This window comes from Thermobia domestica, chromosome 1 (assembly GCF_964235325.1).
Source record: "Thermobia domestica chromosome 1, izTheDome1.hap1.1, whole genome shotgun sequence".
In the NCBI taxonomy this organism is placed as follows: Eukaryota; Metazoa; Arthropoda; class Insecta; order Zygentoma; family Lepismatidae; genus Thermobia; species Thermobia domestica.
Window position 1 is genome coordinate 106,109,720 of NC_137454.1, and position 13,782 is coordinate 106,123,501.

The 13,782-nt window shown below is 34.3% G+C and overlaps 1 protein-coding gene across 1 annotated transcript in view; it reads right to left on the reverse strand.

Moving 5' to 3' along the window:
* L (zinc finger protein Lobe) overlaps positions 1–13,782 on the reverse strand; it is an 813,940-nt gene that overhangs the window by 673,207 nt on the left and 126,951 nt on the right. The window contains exon 2 of the mRNA XM_081761539.1: positions 940–1,026. Coding sequence (XP_081617665.1) covers positions 940–1,026 — 87 coding nt within the window. The remainder of the gene's footprint in view (positions 1–939; positions 1,027–13,782) is intronic.

The following is a 13,782-nucleotide window of genomic DNA, read 5'->3' on the forward strand; positions in this document are numbered from 1 at the left end:
CTTCTTCTCGGTATATAACGGTCTCTACTCTTCATGAAATGGATAAATGGAAGTATTGGATGGTAATCTCAACGAGAAATTTCGATTTTTGTGGCCACATTTAGATGTTGTCAAACGAATCCTCATTCTACTAGGGAAAATTTCAAAATGCTTCAATGATATTGGGGTCTGGTATTCAGGAACGCCATGGAAAACGCACAAAAACAGCAAATTTTGGTGTGTCTATAGCGGTGGCAAGTGAGGCATCATTTTACCTACTAACAGAAGTGTTGGTTGTTGGCACTCACTGAACAGGATGTAACCTGGAACACAGTAAAGTTGTTTGGGTTGTCTAACTTCAGGGGCTTCAGATATACTATATATATTTTGAACTCCTTCACTCCTTACGAAAAGCATTTTAAAAATTCTAGTCTACGATTTCTCTTTTCCTGCAGTTACATAAAGTATGTCAAGCCAACGTTGTGGATTTGAGAAAGAAAAACAAACAAATACCTACTTTTACATAGAGGAACACGTAAAAGGGTACATCGGACATATTTACGTATTTTGCTTGAAGAATAAGCACTATATGATAATCGGCATGTTAAATTTTGAAATACGTATAAAATATTTTCTTTAGTTATTCTTTTTCATATATTTTTTTATTTAGAGATAAAAGTTATGAGATTAAAATGAAATCACAACTTTCTTCTAATATTTAGTTTAAACAAATACCAAATCAATTAAGAAAGATTGCTCCAGAAGCAGATTCGAACATTCGAAGTTAGTGAATGCGTAGTTTTAAGATTTTTAAAAAGAAACGAAAAAATATTCAGTAATGTGCAAATATTCCAGCTGAAGTTGGATTTGCGATATAAGCTATTTGTGGTCAAGCTGAATATGGCCGATTTTACAGTCTACAATATGTGCTACTAAAATATTATGATTTTTAAAACTTACCTTTATTTTCGAAGTCACCATTCGGAAGAGAATTCTCAGCAACTGATTCCGAGTTCTTCTCCATACATTCTGCCTCCCACTCTTCTCCTACAGAGAAATAATAATTAATATTCACGATAAAAGCATATAATAGGTAAAAAAAAATATTAATTTCGAAAATCAAAATGTAGGAAGAGAAAGAATCATTATTGTTAACAAGCTCTTTACTAGCATTTAAAGTATCTCTACGATTACGATTGCAAACCGTGTTCACGTTTAATATCCTTGAAAATGAATTTCATTGGAAAACATAACGAATACAATCATTTCTCATACTAAGCATTTGTTCTGTGAATTAACTTTTCACTATCATAACAGAATATTTCTAGTAAAATCAAAAACTTCAACAGTGACAGCGATATGAAGTAAAATATCTAAGAACTAATACAATAATAATAATAATAATAATAATAATAATAATAATAATAATAATAATAATAATAATAATAATAATAATAATAATAATAATAATAATAATAATAATAATAATAATAATTTGAATTGATTTCTGTTTTAGGCATATGTAAGACAAACATACGTCACATGACCAGTAGAGAATCGAAACTTAGTCTCTTGCTTTTTGGATGAAGGTTCTACTACTGATGTGAGCTATGAACGACATAGTGTATATTCTTTTTGTTCAGTTTATTTTCGGCAAGTATGTGTTATGGACACTTTGGATATTACATACACTACATTAACAATAGTATTGAATTTATATTTATTCAAATTGAATTCAGTTTTAAAAAATAAGAAGGAAGCTTCTGAAGGTTACACTCTTACACTCTTTTGAGATCACGGTGGTTCCGTGGTAGAGCGCTCACCTCTGGTGCAAGGGGCTTCTGGTTCGATTCCAGGCTATGCAAGTATGTAATCCTTCCAAGTTATTGTTATACAAATTCTCTCATAATTATTCACCTTCATTAACGATCCGTGTCCTTCAATCTACATGGTATAATCGTGAGCCGATAAATTTCATTCCATTTTTTTTGCGCCTTCTCTTTTGCCATCGGTATGTAGATACTGGAAGATTTGATAGAACCACTTGATGGGAAAGGTGGATCAAATCTCAGTGAAGAAGTCCGCAGAAGACACACTTGTCTAATATAGCAAGGAAAACGTTTTGCTTATATATTATAGAAATGTATGTGAAATTTATATAATTATATACTCACCATATAGTATTAAGATAAACAAGGTTGTAATTTCTACAAATAGCATAATTCAATTGATAAAGTGTTAAAATTTTTGTTCAGGTTATTGAAAAGTGCACGGGAAAAGAGATTAAATGAAATGACATCTATACTAGTTTTATTCTTTCTACAAGAATAGACAGAAATTTCTACAAGGATACACATACTGTTATGCTAAATTACGTAGGTCTAAGTATGAAATATGAGAGCACTGGTAGCTGAACAAGATGGTTATTACACTATTCCTTTACCTAAGTAATTTTTCAAAACTTAAAATCTCTACTACAAATTTTGTAATAGAAAGTATATGCCTGAAGTGCGGAGCTAGGATTTGGTTATTTTATCAGCTATCCCCTTTAGAACAGGATTTGCTCTTATGTCTTCTAGTGTTTCATTTGACAACCACTGATTCGTTCATGCTCGCCAAGTTTTGGAAATCATGGGGTCTGTCTAATTTACAGTCAACAAGTGGGGAGCTGGGGGTATGGAATACACCCGAGGCTTAGCGGGAGGTGCGAGTGACCTGCCTAGAAAATTTTAAAATTGGTCCATCTGAAAATGCAGTTTTAGATAATTTTTAAAATGAAAATGTAGAGTTTTCGTATTTGTCTCTTTGTTGTTCTCGTTTCCTTTTTCTTTCTTTCTCAATAGAAAATATTCTTAAATTATTATACGACAGCGTAACCAGGGAGGTTCCAGGATTCTATTCCATTTCTTAGTTCTCGTCACGCTTTCCTGAACATTAATCTTTGGATTTATAGATTTTGGAAGGAAAGAAGGCCAATGAAGCTAGTTAAACAGAACAAAATTCGAGCGCACATTTTTGTATGATGACAATGTATACAATAAAGCAAATTGAACATTTTCTTCTCTTCTTTACTTTTTTCTCATTTTTTTATTTTTCTTCTCTCCTTTGTGTAAGTTGCTAAGCACCTCCACAAAAATTCTGGAGTGTGCTCGAGCACCGGGACATCCCTGGAGTCGGCGAGCTGGTTCCGCTCGTTTCCAAAATTCGATGACTGTGGTACTGCTTATGTACTATACGTTACGTTTTCCGGCTACTGATTGTGAGCAATAAATTCGTTATTTGACCACAATGATCCAACTGTGCACTATATAAGATTAATGATAGGTTTATAGTACTTCGTTGGACGGAGAATTTTATTCTTAATGATTCCCGGTGGGAGAATATTAAAATTTGGGATCATGGTAGTTTAGATTTTACTTTAAAGTGTAGGTCCACGTCTCTTATAGCATTGGAGCTGAAAGGGAACGCTTAACTTCAACAGCAGGAACGAATACACAGAAGTATTTTGAATCCTCATTCTTTTTGCTTTCCAATGACTGCCAGGAACTCTTCTTTGAGATTTGTTTTGTTTATGTTTCAAACGTTTATCTTTTGGATCATTTTCTGTATTCTTACTTCAGTTCGTGGAACCTTTCGATACGAATGTACGATCCGAGGCTAAACCTTCTGTTATTGATGTATCTTTGTAAAAGGTAATACAAGCTGAACTAACAGCACTAACATTGACTGGTGCAGTGGCGTGCACAGAATTTCGTCAAAGGGAGTTCAAGCTTCCAGATTTTTACGTATACAACATCTTAGTACGGTAAGTGTACATATATTTTTATAATATCTTATTAAATGGGGGGAGTTAAAACCCGGAAACCCTTTTTTGCGTACGTCACTGATCTAGTAGCAAACCCACGTGTATTTCCCCTCTGTAAACCAACATAACGTATTAAATTTCGTATACTTCAAGAAATTCTAATGCACAAATAAAAATACTCCAGGCATTACACCTCGCAAATCACAAATGTACCACATCAACACACTTGTTACTTTCTATCTCTCTATTGTGCTTGTACACACTGCTTACTGTCCAACTTCTCAGAAAACATAGGATTTTGTAGGGAATTCTAGCAACTATTCACTTAGCATTCAAGGGAAAATAGGAATTATATAAATTAGAATTATAGAAATTATACCATGAATATTTTTTTAAAAAGAGAATTTTTGAGTTTTTTAAAGTTTTTAAGAAAAGACTCGAAAATGAAAAACATAGTGGAAAATGGGAAATCTGTATGGGAAATTTTAATCTGATACAGAAAAAACAAGATTATATAGATCATCTATACGTTACACTTATATCTTCGAAATTTGGGAGAGGATTCTGCAAATTGGGGTGATTTCCCCTCCTAACATGTCTGGATAAAACACTCGTTTAATGTTCGATTATTACATTGCAGTTCGTGGTGAAGAACTGATAATACTTTATGTGTTCAAAGCTTCGCCTTAGCATCAATACACTAGCAAAGGCGCCGATTTGCTACACTAACTACTGACTGCAACGTGCTAAGTTCTATATCTGCGCAGGAACGTTCTATGGCTGCTCTCGTAGGTTATGATTGTACACGGCTTTTGTCCATAAACAACGTTCTTGGCTGTCCCCCATACGTAAAGTCTAGAGGAGTAAAATCTGAGAAACATGGGGATACTCCACAAACCCTCTTCGACCTATGCATAGTTCGGGTAAATTTTCGTTGAGAAACTCCCTGACAGTATTACGGTAGTGGGGTAGCGCACCATCTTGTAGGAAATAAAACCTATCGCCCTTACAAAGGTCTTTGACAGGAGACTAAATGGATGCCTCTAGCATCTGCAGGTACTTCTCACCGCTGTCAAAAAAGAACGGCTCTGACCAGAATCAGACCACGATAAGACAACCCACACCACACGGTAAATTCACGGCTTTGTTTACATGAATTTCTGGATTTCCAATGGATCAGTACACACAATTGTGTCATTTAACTGGTGCCATTGAGTTTGAATATGGCCTCATCAGCCCACACGATCATCTTTGCAAACGTTTCATCATTTCTTTCTTCAAATGTCCGCGTTGCAGTCATGTTGCCTCCCACTTGCAGCCTGCACAAAAGAATAAGATGAAACCATTATCAGGATGCATTGTAACAAAACAACGTTAAACTATAATATTACAAGAATGAGATGTTTCCGTCAATCCATTTGAGAATTATGCACAATTAAAGAGTGTGTGAATTTTTCTGAGACATTCTGTATGTAAACTTTAATGCAACAACATTTTTAGAAACTATGGCGAAAATTAGTTTTTAAAAGTATTTTTTTTTGCCTGCTTCATTTTTACGTATCATTTTGTATTTTTTTCAAATTATTCTTATTTTTATTTAAATTCTTTGTTAACCATTAATGAATCAAAATACCTGACCTGGCCAACTTACATGGATTATTTTTGTTAAGTTGACCAGTTCTTTATGTGAAGCCAACCTAACAAGAAACGAATATTTTCGCTCAATGAGAAATAAAAATGAAAAAAGAAATCCGTCTTGATATTTCAAATATCAAAATGTGCTAACCATGTGCCTTTTATTTCAATTTTTTTTTTTCACTCTCGTTTAGAACATCCAGTACGTTTTACTATCTGGAGCAATCCAAGAGTCAACGGAGTCCAGAGTGGTTGTCCACAAACGGACAGTTAGATCACGTTGATCCTATCACGAGAAGCCCTCAGAGGTTTAATTTGCCAGGAAACCCATCCTTTTTTTCCTGCCCCCTTTTCCTGCGCTGAATGTAAATTAATCACAATGACGACTTAATCCGTGAAAAACCTTTGTCATTCCACTCCAGTCCACTCCAGCCAATGGTTTAGTTGCAAATTCTGGTGGCTGGAAAGAGACCTTCTTCAGCTGACCTTATCATATTTATGTGCCGTCCACTAGACACATGGGAATGATAAAATTATTAAGTTTTTGTGTGCGTGATTGTGCGTGTATGTGTGGACCATACTGGGTGTTTTATTCTGATAACAACTTTTTCTTTAATTCGAAGCCTTTCAGCACAGTTAGAAAGAGAAGTTTATCACGAGATGAGTTTGATTGTCGAAAAAAAAATATATATTTGCTTAACATCGAATCGATAAATTATTCCTTTTATGCTATAAGTTATTATTAATTGGAAAATAAATATAGATAATGTGAATAATTGCACAGATTTGAAATTTAGTCTGTAGAAATTCACTAAAAAAACAGTATAAATTCCAGGCGTAATTCCACTAACCTCAAGAAATTCTATAATATTATTATTAACATATAAAAAAAACTCTCCATAGATGAGAGCTACATCAATTGATAGATCTTATTAAGCGGAACAAAATGATATGCGTGAGCGTAAATCCTGATACGCGTGATATGCGTGAGCATAAATCCTGATACGCTTGATATGCGTGAGCGTAAATCCTGATACGCCTGATATGCGTGAGCGTACTTTCAAGAAAATCGAGAAAAATGAACTTCTATGAAAATTTTTAAAAATAAATTATGATGTACGATAAAAGTGTGTTGTTTTACTAAGTGTCGTGCAATGGCGGATGTAGAAGCTAAACACTGGGGGGAAGGGGCAGCTAGTACCCAGACTGTGATAGGTATATATAAACTTTCAAAAATATATAAACAATAGCTTAAATACTGAATAAACTGGGGGCCTAGGCCCCCCGGCCCTGTCCTAGATCCGCCACTGGTGTCGTGAGAAGAATCTGGGAGCTATCTGAAGAAACAAGTAACGAACTTCGGCTTAAATCTCAACAGTACTAGCGATGTACTGATTACACAGTCCAACCTAAAATAACCAGTTGATCAGCGTAAGTCCATTAGAACTTCGTGTATAGGAGTTATATTTTAGAGTTCATAGATCTTTTCAAATAATAAGTTAGATGGCCTTGAGTAGGCTGTCTACTTTCCTCAATTGCAGTCACACGTTGTCGTCAATTTGTGGCATGCAGTGTGTATGTACTGACTTTTCTCACCAATGAGAATGTTGTCAATATCAGACGTGCTACCTTGAAATATTGTATTACTATATTAATTTCTGTCTTTAGCAACTAGAAAAATTAATTATGAGTAGATACGTGTAAACCGCATATTTCTATGTGCACTGGTTGTCATGACACAGATTTTTAAATGCTTCCATATAAAGCAGCTGTGAAAATCTTTAGAATACGTTGTCTCGCATAACAGCAGTAGACTTCGATTCAAGCTTTTGTTCAATATTTCCTTCTTATATGAAATCGAACCCAGTCTATCACAGGCTAGTAAACAAAATAACTTACTAACAGTACTTGAGCTCTTTTTGCTTGTAGATGTATATGTAACTAAGTACTTTTAAGCAAACATTTTAGTGTGTATAATATAGTGCAAGTAGTGTAAATAAAGAAAGTAAAAGATTCTATTTCATTCGAAATACAATTTTAAAACAACCATTTCTTTATTCGAAACAGCCAATGTGATTTTTTCTTCGTGTTTCACGTTTGACTATTTCATCACTAATTTCCTACTCTGCCTATACTTCTGCTCAACATACACTGAGAAAAAAATGTAGGTGGCGTACTTAAATAGATAGGTTACATACGTAATTCCTGTAGTTTTTGGACAACGTACAGCAGACGTACAACTGAAAACGCATGTTTTATAATACTTTCTGTATAAGTATTCCATCTATACGTACCTTCCGTATGAAACAATGTAGGCGGTCAGAATCTCACATACAAATGGACGTATATAACATATAGCTGACGAAGGTAACATAAGTATATGCATGTGATATACGGAAAACCGTAAGATGTCAGACATCCTGCAACGGCATGATGTAACATCTAAGGGCAGTGCCTATGCTCCGTACTGATTTCTATAGTAAGCAAGAGGATACCGTATATTTGTACAATATACCGCTGTCCGGAAAACGGATTTTTCTCTGTGTATGAACTCATAATTGCTGAACAAACAAGCAGGCATCTAAGTGGCACCCAAAGCAAATTTGACAGCATAGACGCGGAGAGCTGATACAATTAGGCAAGAACAAGACTTTTTATCTTCACTCGTATAAAGTGTTCCTCGAATTCTTTCTCCGTAAATAAAATTTGCATTGTTTTCATGATCTATTGAAAGTGTATTTAGAAAATGATTACCAGTTTTTTTAAAAGGGTTCCAAAAATTATTTTTAGAGTTTATAATTATTATTTTTTTAAAAAAAAGGTAAGAAAGAAATTCGCTCGCATCAGAGGAAGGAAAGCAAAAACTTAATTTCCAAAAGTTTAAAAACAGTTTAGAATTCATTTTGTTTGTGTTACTCATCTGTGCTGAACCAATGAAGTCCTCAGGGAGGAAAGGCTCTCTAAATCAACGAGGAATCTAACCATGTGACAGGAAGACTGGGGATGATCTTTTGCAGAACATAAAGGAAAATTACAAAAGAAGATTTTATGAAATAGTGATTAACAAAATTTGCAACTTGTTATAATAAATTTAAAACTCATGCTAACATAGCAACAAAATACAAACTATCATAGAAGACAGTAATAAAAGGATGGAATAGTCGACAAGCTTTTAGCAGTTCTAATGAAATAAATTAAAAGAAAATTAATTTAGCTCATATTTATATTTCCTGCATAGACAGTGATGGAATAACATTTTTAACATTATGAATAACGCTGTCAATTCATTTGCTACAACAGTAGGTTTAGAAAGAGCGAGAAGGGAAAGGGAAGTCCGCAATCTGGCAACGTTGCGCCAAATATCGCGCACTATTGGCTACTCCCCATGCTGCTTTTCACCTGAAAAGAGCTTTAAGTAACAATAAGCAGATGTAATGAATACCATAAAAGATGGCAAAGATCTAAACATGTAAAATTGTTGTTACTTAGACTCAATATCCGAAAGGCTTTTAAATTAGGCCTGGAAATAACTTACCGAGAACACCGACTGTAGAAGTGAGAGAGGTTTGCCTGTTCAATCCAATCAATCCCAGTCCAATCTAATCACTCTTTGTAAGTTATTGAATTCGCACCTACAGAGGTGGTGTATAAAAATAAGTTTAAACTTCGTTGTTTCCTCCTTCCATTTCCTCCTTCCCTTGAAATGTTTATATAAAATTTAATTTTTGGAGGACAATTTACAAACAACTTAGAAAATAAATTAAATATTTTAGTAATATTTTAAAACGTGTTTAGATGTCAGGGGCGTCATTTAGGGGAACAGGAGAGGTAATGTTCTCCGGAGTTTTATATATATGATCAATAATATAGTATATTATTATCAATAATATACTAACGATACTAACGAACTATTATGATCAATAATATACTAACGAAAAACATAAAGTCTTAATACCAACCCTTCGCGCTGGTTTCTTGCAATTAAATTAAATTTCCTTAAATTTCTTGTCTAATTTTGTTCTTATTGAAGTTGATTGACATTCTCTCTAAATTATGATTATTATTTATTACGATGTTTTTCATTGCTTCCATTACTATTACTACAGCATTAACAACCTGTTAAGTCTCGCTAAATATTTAATGTGGTTTTGGTGATAACCACACACGGACAACTCTGCGTACGAGAATGCTGGAAATAAAGAGGCTAATATATTTCCGAGAGATCGAATGCTGTATAACCAGATTCCTTTCAGCTTAATTTAGTATGTTCCAAGTTGCCAGTGCAAAATATCGACTTTATGGTGCGTATCACCTATCCCCCTTCTCTCCCACAGGACACTCCCCCTAAACCCCTCTCCAGACATGCAGCAGTTGTCAGTGTACACGCCGTTGAGAAGAATATACCAATCAATGGAAGGGGGGAAAGGGGAGGAAAATATCAGATTTTTTTTATATTTTCAGGGAAGGGCGAAAGGATTTTTGAGGGTGGTGGTAGAACCCGCAATAAAGATCGTATTCGGAATATGGCTCGTCCCCATTGTTATTGGTCCCAAGGTATCAATAACTGGGCATAGAGAGCGCGCGTTTCAGGTCTTGGGGAATCCCTTGGGGATCCCCTGCGATATGGCATAGTCACGCTCGTCTCGGCTCTCGTATTGCTTGCTGGCTGCTTCAGGATTGGGCGGTTTCACCATGTTCTCTTTTTTCTATTATTCTTCTTCTTCCTGAACAAAGTAAATACGTACAATGGCACCAATATCTGACTACATAAAACACACCTGTCTTTCAACTTCGTTATCAAAAGTTGAAGGACTTTCCATCAACCAAACAGCCAACGAACGCCTTATATAACGTAAAAGCTTCTGCTTGTTTGACGTCACCTCTCATAACAATGAAAATTTTCAGGAGAGAGAGAGAGAGAGAAGGGAAAAAACAACAACAACTACATTATTTAATTCTTTATGGGTGACCTTTTCCTATAACATATTATGCTTCAGAACACAAATGCACATGATTTCATATTTTTTTCTGTTGAACAACAAACACTAAAAAGAAAGAAGGAAAATATACATAACAACATATGTTCCTTGATGATATTAAGTGGTATTTTTTACATCACCTTCCTACTTAAAAAAAGGAAAGTAAATTGAAATTTCATCCTGCACGTTTATGCAACTGATCACAATTTACTTATTGAAAGGTTGCATAACTATTGAGGAATTTAAGATGAAGATGGATATGCCTACAAGCATATACACCATTAATATCAGTGGTCCTAGATTGGAAAACTATGAGAAACATCCAATTACACACATATGTATGTTAAGGCACCAAAACATGAGGTCGTACGTGAAGAAGAGAAGATACCCTATACGTATATAGGCTAGAGAGAGAGGGTTTCTCTCTTTATGTATTATATATAGTGGACGACGTTGGATTTAAGATTTTTTTTAGTTTTACGTCCCACGGTTATGCCGGCTAGGCTAAAGGAGACGGTGATGATGAGTAATGAATGAAATGGTGGAATGAAGAAAGTGGGAGGAAACAGGAGAACCCCGAGGAAATCCACGCCCGCGGTGTTCGTCCACCACAAAGTTCACTTCGCGGGGGCTGGGATCGATTCATGATAACTTCAATCTCTAACTTAATTTACAGATGACATAAATGCTGCACTTGTAATACATTAAGCGGTTAAAATAAATTGTACTATCTTCTGTTAGACTTGGTACTCTGGAAATAATGAGGGATTAGTAAATACAGTATTTACCCTGCGTCAAGGACGTGGCTTTTTGACATCAAAAGAGGTCAGAGTTGTTATTATTATTATTATTATTATTAATATTATTATTATTATTATTATTATTATTATTATTATTATTATTATTAGTGGTAGTAGTAGTAGTAGTAGTAGTAGTAGTAGTATTTGTCGGAAGACCTAACAGCCATAAGCCCATAACAATTTCTTAGCTTACGTAATTAATGGTAACATAAGAATTTCAAGAAAATAGAAATAAAATATGAAAAAAAGTAGAAAAGGTACAGGTGAGTAATAAAACAATAATTACCATACATGATCATTATGCATTATTTCATACAGAAGTTTATCAAATTGAACTCTTTCATTCGACAACAGATTTAGTCTATCATTCAATTTGGTATTGATTACATGGGTGAATATGTATGATGTACGTAGAATATCTTTTGATTTTCAGAACATCTTGATACATAGGAAGGGATGTATTGCAACGGTGTTGAACTGCCATTTTCATTTCGCAATATACTTCTTAATCCTTTGATAGGCAAGCATTGATAGCATTACCATTAAAATATTCAGTTTGCTTTTATGGTTGAACCATGTCTTTCTGATCATAATTTCGTAATTATTTAAAGTATTTTTGTACTTTGATTACAAAATACAGGGTGTTTGTTTCAAAGCAACATTGCCATAAAATAGGTCTTATGTGTAGCTACTGAGTAGCATTGCACTATTATGGTAAAATATCATAAGAATACCCTCAGTAACTACCAACAGTTTCATTGAAATATTTTCCTGCAGAGCAAGAAACCAGAAATAATAATAATAATAATAATAATAAAAAGAACTTTCGCGGAACGTAGGAGATAAAGCTTCTACAATACTAAATTTGACTGTCCCCTGTTGAAGATTAGAAATATCTAAGGAAGCGACCCGAAAATCATGTATATGAATATTGTATGAAAACAATAATGCCAATTAAATATTCACTGAAGTTATGATTCGTGCGACTAACGCAATAGAATGCGATGTTGCTCGAGAGCAACACTGCCCACTAAAGGGTTAAAGCAATAGGACAATGCACAGTTCTCGTGTAATATGTAAAATATATAGTTCTCGCACGCGTTTTTGCACTTTGAGATAGTAGTATCTGTGTAATGAAGCTATAATGACTCAATTCTTGCATATGTGATACCTCTAATTTTTAATTTTCAATTCATCCCTTCAGTCTAGCTCCTTAATCTCCAGCTTTCCCCGGGACCACATATCCTTTTCTTTGCTGCCTTAATGGACCCACCTACCAATGTGAGATAAATATATTTCACTTTGTCTTCGTGAAAGGCAAAATAAACTAATTGGTGTTGTCATGAAATAGATGGAGACAGAAATACTCCGAGAAAATTATGTATATTGATTATGTCGTAATGTGAGAACCATTAAGTACAATCAGACTTCGAACAGACAAACTTGGATTTCATGTACAGTATATGCGCTCCAGAGTTCTACCATCGTACACACTAGGTGATAGCTTAGAAGATGTCTCTCAATGGATTCGTTCTTTTTCTCTTCATAATATTTAACATTAACGGCAAACAATGGTCAATATCAAAAACTGGGTATCATACGATCTAAAATGGCCAGTGTGTTTTAGATATAGTTTATTCGCATATACCTTGACCGTGTGCCAATAATTACTTTAAAGGACGGTCAAAAAATTATGCAGGGATAAACAATATTTGAACGACCAGCTTCTTTTATTTTATTTTCTCAACCCTTGATTACGAAATCATCAAGTAGCCTAGAAGAGTAAAAGACTTCCCTTATAATTTTCACATTGATTAAGAAGAAAATTCAAAATTTAATCCGTATAACGACTAATCAGGACTGTTCTCCACTCCGTTACAACTCTAATTCAGGTAATTCTGCCAATGGCACTCGAACAATGCATATTGTTGTGGAAAGTTGTGAAAAGTTTTGGTTAAAAGTGCTATTGAAGAACAGTAGCTTGTTAATCGGTATGTTTTTTCAGTGCTTTTCAAGAGTTGTCCTTATGAAGTTTTAATATATTGTGGTGATTGGAATAATTTATATTTGCATGTTTACAGTTGTATATGGGATTGTAAATGCATGTATGAAGAATAATTTCTAAGGGAGGCTGATGTATAAAGAAAAGAGGATATATACGATTTATCTGTTAATAAAAAGTGTTGCAAATAGATTATTATTTACCTTAGTTTTACATGTAAAGGTCATGTGTAGTGCTGAATAATTACTAAATTAAATAGAATAAATGCTAGTGAGGTCAATCTATGATTGTACAACTTAATTTAATATTTAAACCACAGTACAATTGTAAAGTCCTACTCTGATGCACTGTATGCATCCATGATTTTCGTTTTAGCTCCATCAATGGAAATTACGTAATAGAAGCTTCACGTAGACCTATCTTACATGATTTCATGTTGGTTCTAGTTTCTGCTTGAGAAAAAAGAAATATGGTTTTTAACAAATAGGAGTCAGGACTACGTAAACTTAATTCTAACATTGAGGTTGCTCCCAACCTCGCTGACTGGTGAATAAATTGTCATAAAACATACAAATAAATAAA